The following is a 21,640-nucleotide window of genomic DNA, read 5'->3' as shown; positions in this document are numbered from 1 at the left end:
TATTGAAGAACTTGAAGCTCTCGAAGTTGTTATCAAGAAATTAGGAAAAAAAATCGTATCATGATATTATTTGCCATAACTTTTTCGATAGTGTGAAATAACAAAATCGGGTAAAGTTCGTGATATTATTTATCATTTTAAAATTAGTGAGAAAAACCTAACTTTTTGAAAGTTTCATGATATTAGGGGTCAATATCTCATCGATTTTTATATACTAACTATACACACATATATGATGGTGATCTTTCATGGAGTTTTTTTTAGTAAAACCGTAAAACCAATCTTATTCATTAGATACTGTAATCCAATAATTTACACATGTGACGTGATATTTAATAAATTATTTTTTTTAATTTTTAATGAGAAATGGTACACTTGTCCATTAAATCTAAGCAAAGAAAACTTCAATAAATAAACTAATAAAATACATGCATTATTCGGTTTACATGTATATCTTAGGATTAAATATGTATTATGTTTGGTTCATGAGATTGAATCTCACAACTCTTAATCTTAGACTACATCTCATGATTATTGTCTAATATACGAATCAGTATACTAACATAGAAAACCTATGGTATATACTTATATTTTGTGTATATCTATTTTTACATTATTGTGATTAACTTTTATCAGTATTATGATTAATTAATTTCTATGTCCGTGTTGACGAAGTGATTTTAGAAACAATAATGAAGCAGAGATAGAAAAGTTCTACTGTTTAGGGATATATATCAGTGTTTCAAAAAGAGAAATATTGAGGATAGATTTACTTCATTAATTATAAGAGATTTTCTAATATATCGTGATTCTTTAAATTAAGAATGGATAAATTATAACCTTTTGATGATTATTTTGATACAGACGACACGCGTTTTTCATAGATGCAAGCCATCCATATTTGGATTCAATTGATATTGTGGTCTTAGTTTTATTTCACTCTATTGCACTCTAATACATATGACTAAAATCTAATAGTTTTGTACTGCTAAAAAAATTGGTCTTATATATTAGGTTCGTTAGTTTTTAGTCATAAATGAAGTAATATGTTTTAATTCATATTTACTAATCGAGATATTGACCTTTACTATCATAGAATTTTCAAAAAATTAGTGTTTTCTCACGAACTTTTAAATTGGTAAATAATACGTATCACAAATTTTACCCGAGTTTGTTATCTCCCCCAATTAATAAACTTTGGCTATATTGATGGATTTAAGAAAAATTTTGGATGGTGTGCTTCAAGAAAAACTATCTTAAAAGATTGAAAAACATGAAGCTCTGAAGTTGTTGTTGAGAAATTAAAATAAAAAATCCGCATCATGATGTAATTTGCCAAAATGTTTACGCCGGTGGGAAATACCAAACTCAGGTAAAGTTCGTAATATTAATTGCTAATTTGAATGTTGGTGTGAAAAACCTTACTTTTTGAAAGTTTCATGGTCAATCGTGCTTATAGTCCAAAATTAATCTTGTACATTTGTAAGAAAACCTATTTGGTCCTACACATTTTAAGAGTCTTAAATCTTACTACATAACTAGAGATCAAAATCCCAATCATAATAAAAAAAAATTATTACAGTAGAATCAATTCTGAATTATTTAACCTCAACATTAACTACTTTACCAATAGATCAACATACGGCCCAATTTATGTCTATTATTACATAGTTTAGGGACTAAACTTGTAGGAGTTCTCTTTCTAAAATTCCCCTAAACTATGTAGGAGTTCTCTCTCTAAAATTCTCCAATTTTATATTTTATTATTTGTAAAATAAATAACTTAAAATTTAATGATTACTGGATTAAAAATCTTAAAATTACATAATTTAAATTCTTAAGAAATTTAATGAGAATAGTAGTGGAAGGATCAGATAGAGTTAAAAAATTTCTGATGTGCCGTGGATGGGGGTGTTTTGATTCATTCCAATAGTAAAATGATCATTTTAAATTGGCAGCAATGTTTTCCTTTTGAATGATCTGCACTGTCTGATATATGAAATTATTTAAATCTGATCTAAAATGGCTACAAAATGACCCAATTATACACATGTCTTGACCTAAAACGGCTATGGAATGACCTTATTCCCATAAATTACATTTACATTGAATTAATAAAACGATTGTGTTAACTCTAATATAAACTAAAATGATCTAAAAATGACCTCCTTGTTTTTAAAAGACTAAAGCCCCATTTTGGTCCTTAACATATTGCGATTTTTTTATTTTGGTCCAAAACATTATCTTTTGAATTATTCGGTCCCTCACAAATAAAAACGGGTCACATTTGGTCCATTTTGGACGGTTCAGTCGAAAATTTGATGGAAATTCCAAATTTGGACGAAATTTCAAAAATTTGACGGAAACATGCCGGCTTCCGACTCCTGGTGTTCTGCCGCTGCTGCTCGCCCTCGCCGTCGTCCAGGCACCCTCCGCTACGGCTGCCTCCCCCAGCCGCAGTTCCACCTCCTCCTCTCAAATCGTGGTTGCGGCAACACCGGAAGGCGTCGTCGCCGCTGACAAACTCGTATTTATAGTGTTGTGATTGGTATGTTGATGTGCATAATTATTGAGTTTCGGTACTCAAAATGGTTATTTCCAGCCAATTACTCTATATTTTGGGGTTCACATGTTTGTTGAGTGTTTTAGGCAAAAAGTAGGCGAAAATGCTGCAAAAAAGGGAACTATCCGGCCGGGTGAATATCATGTGGTTAAATTCCACCCGGCCGGGTGTCAACGTGAAGTCTGCCGAAGGTCAGAAGCTGCCGAGCAAGGGCGACCCGGCCGGGTGAATTTCCAGTTCATTAATTCCACCCGGTCGGGTGACCCATTTAACACGCGAGGAGTCCAGTAGCATCCGACCCGGTCGGGTGAATTTCCTATGCAATAAATACATCCGGCCGGGTCCGTCAGTTTGACGATTTTTTGAATTCCAGACGCGATTTTTGGAGGAAAAATAAGAGGCAAGAGCTAGGGCAATTTGATTCATTCTCTACAAGCGGCAAAAACACACTCTCTCTCTCTAGGAGCACTCTTGGAAGAAGATTGGAGATTCAAGCTTCAATTCATCCGCCAATTGTATTCCGTATCATGAATTCTTTTATTTTCTTTAGTTTTTGTTTGTTTTCTACTTTGAACATGAGTAGCTAAACACTTTGTGTAGAATTCTTGGTGAAGATGCATTGATTCATAATTATTAATCCAATTGACTTCGTTTTTATCTTGCTCTTGTAATTATTTGAATTATTCTTGTGCTTTTTCCTAACAATTGTTTGATCACCAATTGGGAGTGTTAGGATTTCTTAGAGTAATCGGGAGATGAAATAATTAATCTTGAAAGAAGAATAATTCACACCTTAATTCAATAGAACTCGGGAGAGTTGAGGTTTTGAGTAGAATCTGTTATCTAATCGATCTATTGGGAGTTAGGTCTAAGAATTAGAAGGGGACTTCAATTGTTACACTTAATCTACAGGTTTCTCACCTCGGGAGGGGGGTTTAATCTACATGTGTGATTGATTCAATAATTCTAGAGACTTTAAATGGTAAATCGATTTCAATTGGGTTAGGCTATGAGTTGTGCATCGGATCCTTGAATTTTGCATATTTCTCCACCATCTTACACAGCTTTCTTAATTGCTTTCGTGTTTAAGTGTTCTATTTTATTCTCTGACTTTACATGCTTTTTGTAGTTGTTAGTTTTCAAACCAAAAAAATTTCTGATTGTCTGGATAGTAGTTGAAATTGGTTCGTGGTACTCAAGTTGACACTTATTTGTCTCTGTGGGATACGATATACTCTTGCTTGCTAAATGCTACAATAACCCCGTACACTTGCGGGTATTAATTGGGTAAAATAAAGTTGAGTCAAGTTTTTGGCGCCGTTGCCGGGGACAATTTTGTGTTATATAACTTGATATCGTGATAATAATCAAGATTACTACTTCAGATTTTATTGCTTTTTGTTTCTTTTTACTTCATTTTAAAAAAAATTTTTGAGTTCTCACATTTGTGTTTCTTGTTCAGGTGTATGCACACACGTTCTAAAGGCTTGCCTCTAGAACCTTTTGATCCGGAGATCGAAGCAACAAACCGGAAGAGGAACGCCTATAGGAGACTCACGCAGAAAATTCAAGCTTCTTCGCCTAACAGCATAGGAGCATCTTCAGTTCAAAGCGACCTTTCACCCATCCGATCACCAGTTCAGGACCATATTTTGTTTGATCCCGTTTCTCCTAGTCTGATGGAGTACGAAGAGGGCAACAACGGTCCACCACCCCCTCCTCCCAATTATGCTGAGCTTCTACGACAGCTGGAGGAGCTGCGTCAACAAGTCAATCATAGACAAGCTGTGGTGCCTGTTCAGAATCAGTATGCATACCAAGGCCAGGCAAATCCAACTGTCCATAGCAACATCGCTGCCAACACCTTTGAGCTGAAAAGAGGACTTATTCAGATGGCAGAGAATATTGCTTTTAGGGGCAAATCCACAGATGATCCGAACAAACACATCACCAAGTTCATTCAGATCTGCAACACTACGAAGTTGAATGGAGTGACAGATGATCAGATTCGACTTAGGCTGTTTCCCTTTTCCTTAGAGGATTCAGCAAAGGATTGGTTGGAGAGCTTGGAGTCGGGCTCAATCAGAACATGGGATGCTATGGTAGAGAAGTTTTTAGAAAAGTTTTATCCCCCCCAGTGAGGCGATTAAGAGCAACATGAGATCATTGCCTTTCAGATGAACCCTGCGGAGAATATCAGAGAAGCATGGGCGAGATTCAAAGCCTTGATGAAGCGATGTCCTAATCATGGGCTAACCCCAACTGTTCAAGTCATAACATTCTTCGAGGGGTGTGTGCCTGAAGCACAACGGGAGTTGAACTTGAGCTCAGGTGGTAATTTTCTGAAGAAAGGAGTGGATGAGGCCATGGAAGTAATAGAAGAGCTCGCATCTAATGACGACGGATGGAGCAACAACAGGAGTAAAGTACATAGGGTGGCGTCTACCACAGATCATGATCCTATGAGCGCCCTATCTGACAAGCTGGATGCGCTGACTATGAAGTTTGACTGCATGGCAATGGGGCAACCGACTCAAGAGCCCCAAGGAAATATGGAGGATGTTAGCTATGTGAACCAAGGGGGCAACAACCGGTACTACAATAACCAACGTCCCAACTTCCAGGGTGGAGGATATAATCAGTTTGGGAACAGGGGGCATCCCAATCTCTCTTATGGGAACCCCAATAATGCTCTGCAACCTCCCCCGGGGTTCACGGTTACCAATGGAGTGGTCGATGATCCGAAGAAGATGACCACGGAAGACATACTTAAGTCTTTCATGCTACAGTCCAACAAGCTCATGGAACAGAACAACCAAAGAATGGAGAAGGTTGAGACAGATGTGCAAAGCATGGCCACTCATATGAAGAACATCGACACACAGATCAGCCAGATTTCCCAGACTGTGAGTACTATGACTCAACCGGGAAAATTCCCTTCGAACACCATCATAAATCCCAAAGATTGCAAAGCTGTGCAGCTGAGGAGTGGAAAAAGTTATGAGGACCTGCAATGCCATCAGAGGACAGAGTAACGGAAAAGGCACCTGAAGAGGAGGAGTTAGTCGAGGAAGTTGAGACCGAGGCAGTACAAATTACTCCCCCACCTAAGGAGAACGTGGTTCCAACTCCACCTGCACCACCTGCAGCTCACACTTCCACTGACGTGAGGATTCCCTACCCTCAACGTGTGCAAACGAAGAAGACAGATGCACAGTTCTCGAGGTTCTTGGATATATTTAGGAAGGTGCAGATAAACATCCCATTGGTGGAGGCATTACAGCAGATGCCCAGCTATGCCAAGTTTCTGAAGGATGTGGTTTCTAACAAGAGGAAATGGATGGAGTATGAGACGGTGAATTTGACTGAAAGCTGCAGCGCCATTATTCAAAAGAAGCTACCAGCTAAACTGAAGGGTCCAGGAAGTTTTACCATTTCTTGCATAGTGGGAGATTGTCAAGAAGGGAGAGCGTTATGTGATCTGGGGCGAGTATCAATCTAATGCCCTATTCGTTCTTCCAGAAAATGAAGATTGGAGTGCTCAGACCCACTACTATATCATTGCAGATGGCTGACAGAACAGTGTCATATCCGAAGGGGATCGTTGAAGACATACTTGTCAAGGTCGGGAATTTATTTTTCCAGCCGACTTTGTAGTACTTGATATGGAGGAAGATAGGCACGTCCCACTTCTCTTAGGCAGGCCCTTTTTAGCCACAGGGAGAGCACTGATTGATGTGCACAAAGGAGAACTTACTCTCCGACTGAATGATGAGAGTATCACATTTTCCATCTATGATGCGATGCAGAAATATGATGACGAGGATGCTTGGAGGTTCAAACAGTGTAACATGATCGAGGTGATTGATGATTGTGTGAGAGAGGTAGCCCATGCTATTTCTTATCAAGACAGGCTCGAGCGATGCCTATCGCAGTCTTTACTGGCTTCAGACAGTCTGCAAGTGTCTGAATTTGCTGAAGAACTACTTCATTTTGTGGGAGCTCTTAATTCTGGTGGGAGATTCCAAGAAGGAACAACAAATTTTATCTCTCAAAGATCCGGCAGACGAGGAAGAGAAAGAAGAGAAGAAAGAGGAACTTAAGCCGTTGCCTTCACACCTCAAATATGCTTTCCTTGGAGAGAATGAGACGTATCCGGTAATTGTCTCTTCATCACTTACTTCCACTGAACTCGATAAACTGCTGCGAGTGCTCAGAAAGCATAAGGGAGCCATAGGGTGGTCTATCTCGGACCTCAAGGGAATCAGCCCTACTGTCTGCATGCACAGGATTCTATTAGAAGAAGGATCCAACCTAAAGCTCAGAATCAAAGGAGGCTCAACCCGATAATGCAAGATGTGGTGAAAAAGGAGGTATTGAAGTGGTTGAAAGCCGGGATTATATATGCTATTTCGGACAGTGATTGGGTGAGTCCCACCCAAGTCGTAGCCAAGAAGGGTGGAATGACTGTGATTCAAGGTGGGCAATGATGAGATGATAGCCACCAGATTGGTGACAGGCAGCGAGTTTGCATCGACTACCGAGTTCTCAATGCAGCCACGAGGAAGGACCATTTCCTCTTCCATTTATTGATCAGATGCTTGACAGACTAGGGGGATATGAGTACTACTGCTTCCTCGACGGCTATTCCGGATACAATCAAATCCTGATCGCCCCAGAGGACCAATATAAATCGCCTTTATTTGCCCGTATGGTGTCTATGCCTTCCGGAGGATGTCTTTTGGACTATGCAACGCCCCTGCCACGTTTCAGAGATGTATGATGTCCATCTTCCAGACAGGTGGAAGACATCATGGAAGTCTTCATGGATGACTCCGGTTTTGGGTCTTCTTATGATCATTGTTTGGATAATCTGACGAGAGTATTACAGAGATGCGAGGAGACCAACTTGGTGCTGAACTGGGAGAAGTGCCACTTCATGGTACGGGATGTATTGTGCTTGGCACAAAATATCTGCTGCAGGACTAGAAGTTGATAGAGCCAAGATCGTGGCGATTGAGCAGATGCACCACCGTCTAGTGAGAAAGCTGTGAGGAGTTTCTTGTGGCACGCGGGGTTTTATCGTCGATTCATTAAGGATTTCTCTCAGATAGCCCGCCCCCTTTCCAATTCGCTAGCCAAGGATGTCAAGTTCAACTTCTCTGCAGAATGTCTGCAAGCCTTTGAAATTTGAACAAAGCGTGGTGAGTGCTCCGTACTTATAGCTCCAGATTGGTCACAGCCTTTCGAGATTATGTGCGATGCCAGTGACGTGGCTGTAGGTTCAGCATTGGGGCAGAAGAGGGATAAAGTGTTCAGAGTGATCTACTATGCGAGCCAGACTCTAGATCCAGCTCAGGCAAATTACACCACCACGGAGAAGGAGATGTTGGCTGTGGTATATTCCTTTGACAAGTTTCGCCCGTACCTCATTGGAGCAAAGACAATTGTTTTTACAGATCATGCTGCCATTCGCTATTTGTTTGCTAAGGTGGATGCCAAGCCTCGATTAATTCGTTGGGTTCTTTTGCTACAAGAATTTGACTTGGAGATTCGGGACAGAAATGGGTGTGGGAATGTGGTAGCCGATCACTTATCTAGATTGGAGCACTGTTTTGAAAAGGAGAACTTGAAGAAGCCTATCAATGAGAAGTTCCCTGATGAGCATCTCTTCTATGCTCAGAGCTCCGTACCATGGTTTGCAGATATTGTGAACTTTCTAGTAGCCAAGGTGGTTCCAGAGGGCCTCAACAAGCATCAAATGAGGAAGTTCTTTCATGATGTCAAGTTCTATTTTTGGGATGAGCCGTTCCTATTTAGAAGATGTGCGGATATGGTGATTAGGAGATGCACTCCCAATGAGCAATGGGAAGCGGTGATCAGAAGCTGTCACTCAAGTCCTAGTGGAGGACATTTTGGAGCTAATCGATCGGCGATGAAAGTACTTCAATGCGGATTTTATTGGCCTAGCATCTATGGAGACTGTCAACAGTTCGTCTTTCATTGTGATAAATGCCAAAGAACGGGGGTGTCTCCAGAGGAAGGAAATGCCGATGACAACTATTGTGGAGATAGAGCTTTTCGATGTTGGGGGATTGACTTCATGGGTCCCTTCCCACCATCCTCTAGCCATCAATACATCCTTTGGCGATCGATTACGTGTCCCTTTGGGTGAAGCAATCCCTACTCCGGTCAACTCCTCCAAGTGGTGATCAACTTTGTCAAGAGAGAATATTTTTACGAGGTTTGGGGCGCCGAGAGCCTTACTTAGTGATGGGGGTTCTCATTTCAAGAACAAGTGGTTGGAAGTCGTGTTGAGTAAATATGGTGTCAAGCACCGAATCACTTCCCCATTCACCCTCAAGCCAATGGTCAAACTGAATTGGCCAATCGAGAGATCAAAGGCATCTTGGAGAAGACGGTGAATGCGAATAGAAAGGACTGGGCTTTGAAGCTCGATGATGCATTGGGTGGGCGTATAGAACGGCGTATAAAACGCCAATCGGCATGTCACCCTACCAATTGGTGTTTGGGAAATCCTGTCATCTTCCTGTGGAGCTTGAGCACAAATCATATTGGCAGTAAGCAGTTAAAATACCGACTACTACAAGGCGGGAAAGGAAAGGACAATCTTATCTGAATTTGCTCGATGAATTCGGAATGAGGCGTTCGAAAATTCCACATCTACAAGGAGCGCCTCAAAACTTATCATGATAAGATTATCGACAAGCGGGAGTTCTTCCCAGGAGATTTGTGCTAACATCATGTAGTTGAGATACTTATGTCTTCTGTTGACATCAATTTTACATTAGTTGACATACAAATATTTTCGTGTTATTTAAATAAAGTGTTAAATAGTTGTAGTTAGGCAATTTAGAAAGTTATCAAACGGATTATATCCTTCGGATTTTATTATTTTTTAAAAAAATTTAATTTTTTTTAGTTTGAATATGGATGCAGTTATAATATACTATAATATTTACTCCCTCTTGAAGAGTAGCACTATTTCTTTTTGTCCGTTTCCAGAGATGTAATGTAAATTCAATTTGGGACTCTCTTTTCTAATGAGGTGGACTCATTTCTAGCATACTTAAAAACTTTCTCTATTCTATTCTCTATTTATCAATAATGTTTAAAACTATGTAACCAAGTTCATACTCTTCTGAAGACGGGGGAATCTTTATTTGTGCATCAACTTGGAGTTTTAATTTGTCCCATTTTTTTTTCTAAAGGTTTATCATTCGCACGTATTTACGATTTGATTTTTTAAGGAGACGGGTTCTTGAATCATTCCACAATCTTATCGTTCTCTTGGATTTTATTATTTCCTAGATTAGACATGACTTCTTCTTTTAATATATGTTTCCCGTTTGTCGGAAAAAGAGATTAAGCCAAATTAATATTGTCGTTAAATTAAATCCATCGTAAAAAAATACTGTAGATAATTAATCCTTCTATGGTCAAATAATCTTACTATCTCCTCATACATAATGCGTAGTTTATGTATATATACTGAAAAAGGTTACATATTAAAATGCATGCAAAACTAATTAATACACCAAAGCATAGTCAATGTTTTACATACATATATGCATTTTCATATACACACATAGTGAGAGTATATAATATTAGATGCCTCCATCTTGACCTTTCCCAGTCCAATAATCCGTACTATTCGGGTCATCATAACCGACCCGCTTCCTCTCGGGGCTCCGGTTCCGCTAGCGAAGCGCATGATGTCAGCATTGGTAGCGTCGAGCTCTCTCTGAAGGGTGAAGACCTGGCGCTGGAGAATGGTGATGGCGCCGACGCAGCCGTAGACGGGGTCCTTGAGCCGAGCTCGGCTTCGTAAGTAAGCGAGTTGACCGCGTCCTCGCGCTGGTGAGCCGGGATCTCGTTAAGCAGCTGCTGACGTTGCTGGCGCCGAAGATTTTGTGGACGTTCACGAACTTCGTAGGCTCCTCGGGCGGGAAATATGGCGCGAAGATGCACCCGGAGAGGCATCTCCGCCGCAGGAATTTGCAGGCCGCGCACGGAGGTTTTGAGAAGCTGCTGCTCGAAGACGAAGCCGCCATAATTCTGCACCATAAAGAAAGAGAACATATTTTTTGGTCCACGCAAAATTTAAATAAAAATAACAACAAATATGAGTCTTATGAAGCGAACACGATTATATATTTAAAATATGCAATCAGTATATTTAATAAAAGCATGTTCCCAACCAATTGAAATAGTAACAAATGTATGTGGAATTCAGTGAAAATGTGCTACTTAGATACATTGAAGTTGTATAAAACTCGACCAAATTAATGCAAGATGATGTTTGTGTATTTATGTTGAGATTTTGTGAAGTGTTAGGTTTTTTTGAACGAAGTCTTTATAAAAAAAGAGAATTTGACAGCTTGAATTTTTATGAAATAAATTTATTTCTTTTTGTTATTTTTTTAGAGGAAAAAAGAAAGTAATAATTCCCCGGCCGCCCTAGTAACATGGATAAAATAATTCAGAATATTTATTGATTGGTTAATTACTACTTTCTGTTGATAAGTACATAACTTAACAAGTAGGATGCGTTTGGCTATAAAATATAAGTGCCATATGTGAATTTTCTTTTAATTAAAATTTATCCAGGAATAAATTATGATCACGCTGAAATTTGCAATCAATATACTTTTATAATAAACGAGACACCCACACACACACACACAGTTTAGAGCTGTCTGTTCAGCATTAAAAAAACACTTAGAAAGGAAAAAATAATTGCCTCGAATAGTTGATGAAATTTTCAACAAATAATGTATTTGATAACCTAAAAACTGCAATGAAAGAAAACGATTTGGAACATACAAAATTCATCCACGATTCTAATCAGTCTTTGTTATTTAACTTTAATACTAGTGAAAAAAGTAGTTAAGAAAATGATCCAAATGGGACAAACATAAATTGTGTGCATAGAAATTTTCAATAATTTCAAATATATTTGTATAAAATTCCAAAGAAAAATCGAGTGATGAGGGTTATGATACCAAACTAAAACTAATCAGCAAAATAGAAAGAAATAATTGGATCTAAAACTAGATTTGAAGTTAATCAAGATTAAGCTAGAACCTGCCGGCTGGTACATACCTCCTTAGTTGAATCTCTCTCTCTCTCTCTTCTCTTGAAAAACCTATTCTTTTTTGGAAAATCGAAAAACTTGGGAAACCGGCAGCTAGTTTATGTAGATCTTCGATCACCGAGCTGATAATTCAAATCAATATTCATTCTTAATTAATGCTTCAAATGAAAACTGTGTGTTTGTGTGCGTTTATATGAAGGTGAAGAGAAAATAGTACAAAGTGGAAAAACCCTAAAAGCAAATTAGAGAAATAGGGTTATATATATGTACACCAATTATCTAAAGGTGAGGATCGAGTATGTACATACATATATATACATACAGAGAGTGTAAGGTATGAAGGAATCGATGCAAAAGCAAAAGCTTCTAATATTAATAGTAATTAAACAACATAATGTTGAGGCTGACTCAATTCTCTTAATTAATGGAGTAAACCAATGAATAGCTAAATCAATGGGGACAAATTAAAAAAAACGGTCGGTGAGTGTGAGATTGTTTAACAATGGTTATATAATAATTTTTTTGTATAAAAGTATTCTTGAGATAGTTATATTTATATAGGCATCGATAAAATACAAATTTTATATGTTGTATAAATTCTAAATTCTTCAAAATAGTGTAAAATTTAAAGATTTTGATGTCAACACGGCATCAACCGCTGGTATTGTGTTGACATTTTTTATTGTTGTTATTTTATCATTGGTTGACATTTTCTAAACGAATTAAATCATAGGTTAAACTTTGTAAAATATTTGAAATTTGTACAATATTTAGAGTTTGCATTTGATTATGTCCCTATATAAGTCATATTCGCATGCCATAAAATTAAATTGTGTATACAAAGACTAAAAATAGTTTTATGTTCTCACAATATTTAGAGGGTTTCATTGTAACTCGCCCTCTACTAACTAGACATTGATAAGTTAATTAATCACGAGATGTAGTGATGAATTCACCTGATACAAACTTTTTTTACTCGGATCTAACAAATTGTTAGTAGTAGGTGTACATCTTTTAACTAGCTAGCTTATTTCATTAATGATTGTGAAAAAAGATACTCCAATTAATAGGGGTATATGATAATTATTCGTAATTTAAAATAAAGTTTTGAAATGTATATGCATATTTTCAGATTTAATAGTATGGTTTTAAAATAATTCATTAATTAGAGTGAAAATTGGATTATAATTTATAGTAATTCTTTCTAATTATTTATTTCTCCTTATTAATTTATGAATATATATATAGTATCATTCGATATAAGTCATACTCCATCCGTCCCACAAGAATATGTACTCTTTCCTTTTTAGTCCGTCCCATAAGAATATGCATTTTCCAAATTTAGAAACTTTTTTCACTCTAATGAGATGAAACTCATTTTTCACTAATAATATTTTAATTACTTTTTCTCTCTACCTCTCTCTTACTTTCCCACTTTTGCATTACAACTCGTGCCGAACCCAAAGTGTAGGGGTGACAAATCGTGTGTGTTGTGTCGTTATTGTGTCGACACGATAACGACACGACACGATAACAACAAACACGAACACGACCCGTTAAGAAAACTCAAAACACGAACAATAACACGACCCGCTACCCTCAAACACGAACATGACATGAACCCATTAACGACACGATAACAACACATATATGACACGACACAATAACGACACTATAATAATACAACCTAATACTAAGTGCTCCATTAGAGACTAAATCTAATTTAAAATTTAAAATAAATAATAATAATAATAATAATAATAATAATAATAATAATAATAATAATAATAATAATAATAATATTTCTTAACATATAACACGAACACGATACGAAATTTTCGTGTCATTATCGTGTCGACACGATAAGGACACAAACCCAATAAGCTTTAATACATATCCATTAATTTCGTGCGGGTTTGTGTCGTATTAAAGTGACGTGCCAAAAATTGTCAGCCCTACCAAATACATATTCTTTGGGACGGAGGGAGTATAACTATAGCATATAGCTCTTTCTATTTCAATTCTTTTTCAACCTTTTATTCTTATCCGTCAGTTGAATACGACAAAATATATGGAAAATGCCTTTTTTATGTGATTAAATTAGTTGGGAGCTTCAAAATATGACAAATGGAGAATTAGCCCCTCCCTACTCTATGAGGTCACATGGGATCTTATAATTTTGTGTTTAACCAACCATATATTTGTAAGGGCGTTAGCAATGGGCGCTCTATGCACCGCCATATCATATTTTATCATTCTATCCTTTCACTTGCAGTGGAACGCCTTATAAATCGTCCTATAGGTTTCATTATTATTTTGTTAATTAATTTAAATATTTTCAAATATGTCAATGCAAAATAATTTAAAAATACCTCGATTAATTAAAAACAGTAAATCCTACATTGATTTAAAAAAAGCTACACGAGTTAGAAATAAAAAATAAGTTTTCTACTCTACAAAAGTCCCAACTTGCGGCGCAGCTCATCGATCATCCCCTGGAGGTATTCGGCTTTGGACGGGTCCTGACACTGCATGAGGGCGTTATGCGTGTCCAACAACGTCCTCCGGTTGGCGGCCGCTGCCAACTCCGTGTAGGCAAGTGACGTCGGGTCGGGATCGGCGATGGGGGGGCGGCCACGGCTTGTGAGGAGGATGTCGCCTTCTCCTTCCCCTTGTTCTTCGCAACCTTGACGCCAACGGGACGCCGGGAGGACACCAGTGTGCCGGAACTCTCTTCCTCCTCATACGTCGTCCGGTTGAGGTCCACCGGATATGCGCCACTTTCGCTGCTCGTGTAAGCACCGGCTTCGGTGGTCCTCGTCCTCTTTGGCGTAGCCGATGGCAGAATCCCGCCTTGGAAATTTTGCTTGTCCTTCAAGAGCACCCAGATGTTGAAATGCTTGAAGTCGTTGTACAATGACTGGTACGACAACAACGCTCTATCGCGCACATCGCTCAAACTCTCGCTGCTTCCTTGCTCCCTCAAGCACTTCTCGTACCCCGCCGAGGACAGGTTGACTTGCCTCTTCACCTGATTCTAGTGCTTGCGGAGCTTCTCCCTATGGCGCTTGTACGCGCTAGGCTGCTTCGCCTCATTGTAGTTCTCGACGATGCGCTCCTAGTACGCAACCTGCTTTTGGTTGTTCGCAAATACCGAGTCCTCCGAAATATCCACCCAACACCTCGCCAAGACGAGGGTTTCATCCGGTTGGTAGTTCGTCCTCCCAGGGGCGTACTCTTCATTTCCGGAGGTAGCAACTTGTACGCCCTGTGCCGGTTCCGCTTCTTTCTATCCAGGGCGGCGGTGCGGCAGAAAGGGGCGGCGGGGCGGGTTGGAGACTGCTCCATGTCGGACAAACCGTACGAATCTGTACTGAATTCGGGATCGTACTGCGTGTTGGAGTCGAAGGGCCGATATTCGTCAGGGTCTGTACCCGGCCAACGTGCACCACCCCCAAACATCTGACTATTCGGACTTGGGTATTCACCGGAATCCATTTTATAGTGTAATTTGAGAGTGGAAATGTGAATGGTAATGTTAAAAATGTGAATGTGGGGTAGGTGTATTTATATAAAAATAATTTTTGAATTTAAAAAATAAAAAATAAATAAAAAAGCGTTGCATCGTCCGCGTCGCCCACAATGGACGGACGATGGCGCGGACGTCCTTGTATCGTCCGCGGACGATGCATCGGATATCGTCCGCACACCCACAATGGCGGATGATGTCTCGCCCGAGGCATCGGGCTGCCTATCGTCCGGATGTTCTAATGGTAATTTAATGTTGTTTATGTAAAGCCAAATGTGCGTGATGATAATTCCAAATTGTTTGCGATTATAATCAATGGGTCATGTTACCAACACATTATTGCATAACAAAGACCATTTAATAACGTGCATAATAAAGATCAAGTAATTCAAAAATAGCAATCAAGATTTCATCTCACATTTGTTAATACGGCCAATATATAATATCAATAAAATGGTAAAAGAATTCTAATAGTATTTTAATTGCATATAATCAGATTAAAAAATTGATAATATTTTTTTAATGTTCATATATTTTGAAAATTATTACAATATCAACACATTTATCATATCAATATCAGTATCAGAATACTAAAAAAAGTCAAATATCAATATAAGCATGCATATATAGACCTACTCCTCCGTCCCATGTTACTTGAAGCGTTTCTTTTTTGCACGAAATTTAAGAAAGTTGTGTTTAGTGGGTTAAATAAAATAGATGAGCGAATAAAGTAAGAGAAAGAAGAGAGAGTGAAGTAAAAGAAACAATAAAGTAAGTGAAATTGAATGTTCTGTTTTTTGCTAAAAAGATATATGATTCAAATAACTTGGGATAACCCAAAATGAAATATGACTCAAGTAACTTGGGACGGACGAAATCTATACCAGTGGTTAGGATGCAGGTGTGGATAAAAAGTTTGTCAATATATCAATACATTAATAATGATATAATAATACATGACAGATGATGTTTTTATGAATTGGTGCTCTTTGTTAAGACACTGACACAACTATATTAATGTTGAATATGTGTTATATTGATATTATATAAATATCATAGATTGACATATTGACACAGTAATTTATATGGTATATCTGATTTCCCGGCTATATATGTATTATATTGATATTATATGGAGAGAAATGATATGCTGGGCTCCTTATGTGAGCATCACTTTCGTTTAACTCATGTAACGTTGTTCGTTTCGATTTTTATATTTAGTTTAATATACATTGAAAAATGTTATTGCAATTTTTAATTTCATAAATTAATAAAAATCAACCTCGATTTGTTATTTTATTAATTTATTTGAAATTATAGAGAAAACAAGTAAATCGAGTTTTGATTTTTATGAAATTAAAAATTGCAATAATATTTTTTAATATATTTGAATCAAATTAAATATATAAATCGAAACGACAATGTTAAACGTGCTCTAAACGAGAGTGGTGCTCACATATGGTATGTAACATATCATATATCATTTATAGTAGATTGACATACTGACACATTAATTTATATGGTGTATCTTATTTCTCGACTTTGATGCTATTTTGGATCGAAATTCTGAAATCATTTATATGGTTTATGTATCAGTATAGACCCAAAGTACCAGCATAAATACATCTATCATATGTCAGTACAACTCGTTACCAATATAATTATAAACATATTATATGGATATATTATGATGGCACCATATTTAAAATGATAATTTAGGCAAATAATCTGCGATACATAGACAAAACAACTTAGCATATAGTACCAAGCAATATGCGATACAAAATTAGAGCACTATGGTGACACCATAATGAAAAATGACAACCTAGGCAAGCAATTGCGATACATTGGCAACCAATTTGTGATATATCGGCAAGCAACTCGGTATATGGTTTCAAACAATATGTAATACGGAATCAGAGATAATCAGGAAATCTGGATACATACACAAGCAAACCTATCACGTGGCAGACTAAAGTTGAATCTGCTCTTAAATTTAAGGGTCCTCATTGGTGGTGATTGTCATTTTTAATGGATTGTCATTTTAGTACAACCCTACATTCATATATATATATATACATATATATATATATAGGGTTGCGTTAAAGATAGAACCATTCTTAAGTGTAGAACCTAGAACTCTACATATTTTATTCATTGGATGAGGAAAAAATGACGGTCAAGATTAAAAATCATACATATTAGACTATGTTTTCACGACATTCCGGACTCAACAAGTGAAAAAACTCACATGTTGATGGAAGAATGAATGAAATGAAGAAGAGTCCATGCATGCTTTATTTTTTCACTTATCTGCATTCACCCATTAATAATAGTTTTGGTTGTAATGGGAAGTTGTTGTGCAAATCAACACCATTGGATTAAAAGATCTAACGACCTCCGTTTGACATTTGTTCTACGTTTAAGAATGGTTCTATCTTGATCACAATCATATATATATATATATATATATATAAATATTGATAGTGATAAAATGCAAACTCTAAATATTGTACAAACTCCAAACTTTGATATGCAATGTTAGAAAATGTCAACAGATGACCGAATAAGAGCAACAAAAAATGTCAACATAGTGTCAACACAATATTAACACAGCATCAACAGTTGACACTATGTTGACATTTTTTGTTGCTATTATTTGATCATTTGTTGACATTTTCTAACGGTACAAATGATAGTTTAAAGTTTGTATAATATTATTTGTATTTGATTCGATCCCTAAATATACATATATAAGTTGATCACGTACAACATCAGCACAAACATATATACTATATCATGTTAAATCTATATAAATATGTACAAATGATGATTAATTTAGAATTAAGTGGTGAGATTATTTTAATTAAAAATTGGCTATGACTAATTATAGTATGATTATCCATCTGGAATTAAGTTATGAAATTCAATTCCGTGAACCAAATATAATGTTATAATATAATGTCGACGGGCCCTTAAGATAACAAAGATAAAAAAATGATTAATTGGAACAAAATTTGAATGGCTAAGAGTATATCATTTGTGCATGCCACTATATTTTGCAGTTCAGAAGATTAAATGGTAAAGTAGTTATTGGTGTAAATAGCAATGGTTGTATTTGAAGAAGCAAATAAATATGAAAAATCAATAGGGGATTAAATATTTTTTCTCTGATCGACACTGATTATTTTTCCTGTATAAGTCATTTTACAAGTTTAAAAATTTATTTTATAAATTTAAATCATCGTAGCATCGAATTTATTTCACCATAACAATAAATGCATTCCTCCAAGATAGTTGGATCATTTCATTTTTCACCTGTTTTTGCCAAAATGGCGGTAATAGATATATGTAAACGTTATAATTAATTAAATTGGATTTCCATGTGGAGTCAAATACAACCGTATGATATCAAATTATAAAAGATATTTAGTCTTATTTATAAGACGTAGTTTAATTTTAATTAGAATTCTCTATGTATATATCATACTGCGCTGTGAACATAACGTTATAATTATTTAAATTGGATTGTCTCGTGGAATCAATTAGAGTATATCCAAGGGGAGAGGTAAATGGAGAGGTAAATTAATACAACTACCATATTTACCATTTTTTCATGAAAAATCATTTTTCAATAGAAGAGGTATATGAGAAGGTATTATACATTTTCCCATTTTGAAAGGTATCTTTACCTCCTCATAAATGGAGAGGTAAAATTTTATAATTACCATATTTGTTTTCTTTTCATGAAAAATCCTTCTCCAATGGGAAAAGTATTTGAGAAGGTATTAGCTTTATACTCCCTCCGTCCCGTGCTACTCGCACGTTTGCTTTTCGGCTCGTCACAAAGTCCTTACACTATTTATAATTTAAGTTAGAATTAATGCATTTAATTAATATGTTAGTTTAAGTTAAGAGCTCTTTTATTAAGTGATGTCTCATTACACCTAAAATTCTTTTTTAATTACACAAAAAAATCAATCCCAAATTTACGGCCTAAAATGAAAAGTGCGAGTAGCATGAGACGGAGGGAGTATTTTTTTTAATGCATTTTGTACTATTATTTTATTTTTAAAAATAATTTACCTTTCTATATACATTTTCCCTTTGGAACGTGTTACTTTTTAAAAGTGTATGTTTCACTTTTAAGAAGATAAATACATAATATACCTCTTCTATATACATTCTCCGCTTAGAGATGCTCTTACTGCCGTTTGATATCGCATTTCCAAAATTGATACGTATTTAGTTCTTTTATAAGACGTGGTTTAATTTTGATGCATTTCAAAAATTGATACGTATTTAGTTCTTTCATAAGACGTGGTTTAATTTTGATTAATACTATCATTCTCTGTGTATATATCATACTGCACTATCAACATAATGCTTACAACTTTTTCATTTAGCAAAAAGTGAAGAGAATGTCGGCAGCATGGGGTTTAGATTTGGTAGTTAAAAGGGTATATAAATTATGGTCAAAAGTCATGCATTTTCATCAATGTTATTTGGCCCATTTGATTCTATGCATGCATCTGAAATTGAAACCATACAGTACTATTTTGTCACAATATTTTATCACTTTTATTTTTATCATGCATAGTACCCCTTTATTCTGTAGTAAATGCATTTTTTCTTTTGGCACGCATTTAAAAAAAATTATGTTAAGTGAGTTAAGTAAAGAAAGAATAAAAGAAATGGAAAAAGTAGAAAGATGAAGAAATGTCTTGACTTTTTACTGACTCGATATTATGGAACGTATCAAAATGACAAAATGACTCCACAACTATAGAACGAATGGTGTAGTAGTACTTCTTAATTTACACTTTTACTTATTTTTTGCTTTGCCGACATGTACCTAAAAAGAAAAGAACGTTCACCAATATCTAGTTAGCTAGATAGATAGTCTCTGTTGAACTACATAATATACATAGGCAGACATACCTTAATGGTGATGAGGGCTTAACCTCCTATCACATAATTTTGTATTCATTTTTTCTCTTGTTATTTTGGTTCAAATTATTCGAAATCATTTCTAATCCTTACTAAATCAACATAGATCAAGCCTAATATTAGAAGAAAATTTTGCTATAAAAAATTAGTTTGAAGAAAAAAAAATGTCAAATTAAAAAATAGCATAAAAGAAAAAGTTTTAAAATAGTCTCACATAAACGTAGTTTTAAGTTAGATTAATGTGTTGCACTGGACAAATGTTAAAATCTAGTAGTAATAAATATATTATTCCCATTCCCTCTACCTAAGGTATTTTCTAAGATATTTGAGTCATATTCAATTTTAAGAATCACACTTTCCTAAAAATAGCAAGATTCAGAAAACCACAACTAAAGGAGAGACATAATAAGAAAGGGAGAATAGAAATATGAGTTTGCAAGGATCAAACATTCATTTAACATAACGAAAGAGAATTCATTATAATTATACTTGGTACCAAGGATCCGAATTCATTTACATGAAGTTTATCGTATCAAACTAAGTTCATTCCATCATTCCGCCATATTTGAACATTCCTTGTGCGCCGGAAAGTTGGCCACCTTCCACGGACACTTGAATGGTCAACCCTTTTGATGACACGCAGTTCATTCCTTTAAATTTGTATTAAATTGTCGGTTCAATTTAAAATTGATTTTCTTTACATTTAATAGGTAGGATATAAAGCACACCCGATATGCTTTCCAGCTTCAGATAAAATCTCCATCTTAAATTTATTTTTCTTGCAATCGCCCTTTTCATAGAAAAAGATAACAAGCTCCCACATTTTAATTAAGATCCATGCAATGAATTAACTAACCCATGCCCAGTACCTTAATTTAATCGGTCCACACATAGATAATAGTAAAACAATTTTCCCTCCCTCACATTTTAATGAAAAAGGGACCAATCTATCTTTATTCATAAAAAATATTCTCATTAATGAACAATATGAGATTTAATTAATAAAGTAGGAGAGTAGAAAAAATTGATTGAAGTATTGTTAGTTAGAATAAAACTCATAAAAATATAACTATTTTTCGTGTGTTCTAATAGAGTACAAAATCACTATCATAACAATTACTATATTAAGATTTAGAAACTTCTTAAGAAATATTTTTCTAATATAAAGTTTATCAATAACAAACATAATACTAAAATTTATATTGAATAAATTCGAATAGCACCTCAAACTCAAATCCACGTAGCTTTATATTTTTTCACATTTCACCTTTAATTAGTCTTAATAAAAAAATACTAGTATAAAATTGTAAAAAGCACATTTTCCATAATAAAAAAATAACTAAAGCCAACAATTTTAAAAACGAGTCTATTATTTACAATTTTTAAAAAGTGGAGTAACTTATTTAAAAAAATTTGCGCCACGAATTGTAGAATAAACTCGTATGTCAGTGGGGATGAGTTCACCATTGTAGATTTATAG

The 21,640-nt window shown here is 35.8% G+C and overlaps 1 protein-coding gene and 1 non-coding gene across 2 annotated transcripts; one reads left to right on the top strand and one right to left on the bottom strand.

Annotated features, from left to right (window-relative positions):
• Positions 1 to 2,666: 2,666 nt before the first annotated feature.
• Positions 2,667 to 6,065, top strand: LOC121809055. The gene is made up of 4 exons (XM_042209606.1): positions 2,667 to 2,788; positions 4,026 to 4,665; positions 4,741 to 5,473; positions 5,587 to 6,065. Exons 1-4 carry the CDS (start codon positions 2,667 to 2,669, stop codon positions 6,063 to 6,065), a joined length of 1,974 nt encoding a protein of 657 aa, XP_042065540.1.
• Positions 4,715 to 4,817, bottom strand: LOC121810154. The gene has a single exon (XR_006052411.1). It is a non-coding gene; the product is annotated as a small nucleolar RNA R71 (small nucleolar RNA).
• Positions 6,066 to 21,640: the final 15,575 nt, after the last annotated feature.

Source organism: Salvia splendens, chromosome 6 (assembly GCF_004379255.2).
Source record: "Salvia splendens isolate huo1 chromosome 6, SspV2, whole genome shotgun sequence".
Lineage (NCBI taxonomy): Eukaryota > Viridiplantae > Streptophyta > Magnoliopsida > Lamiales > Lamiaceae > Salvia > Salvia splendens.
This window is presented reverse-complemented; position numbering and strand designations above follow the sequence as displayed.

Bases quoted from the DNA above. Each gene is read 5' to 3' on its own strand.
- LOC121809055 (XM_042209606.1), top strand. From the start codon at position 2,667: ATGCTGCAAAAAAGGGAACTATCCGGCCGGGTGAATATCATGTGGTTA. The intron at 2,789-4,025 runs GTGAATTTCCAG...TTTCTTGTTCAG, and splicing joins AGCAAGGGCGACCCGGCCGG to GTGTATGCACACACGTTCTA. The intron at 4,666-4,740 runs GTAGAGAAGTTT...ATTGCCTTTCAG, and splicing joins TCAGAACATGGGATGCTATG to ATGAACCCTGCGGAGAATAT.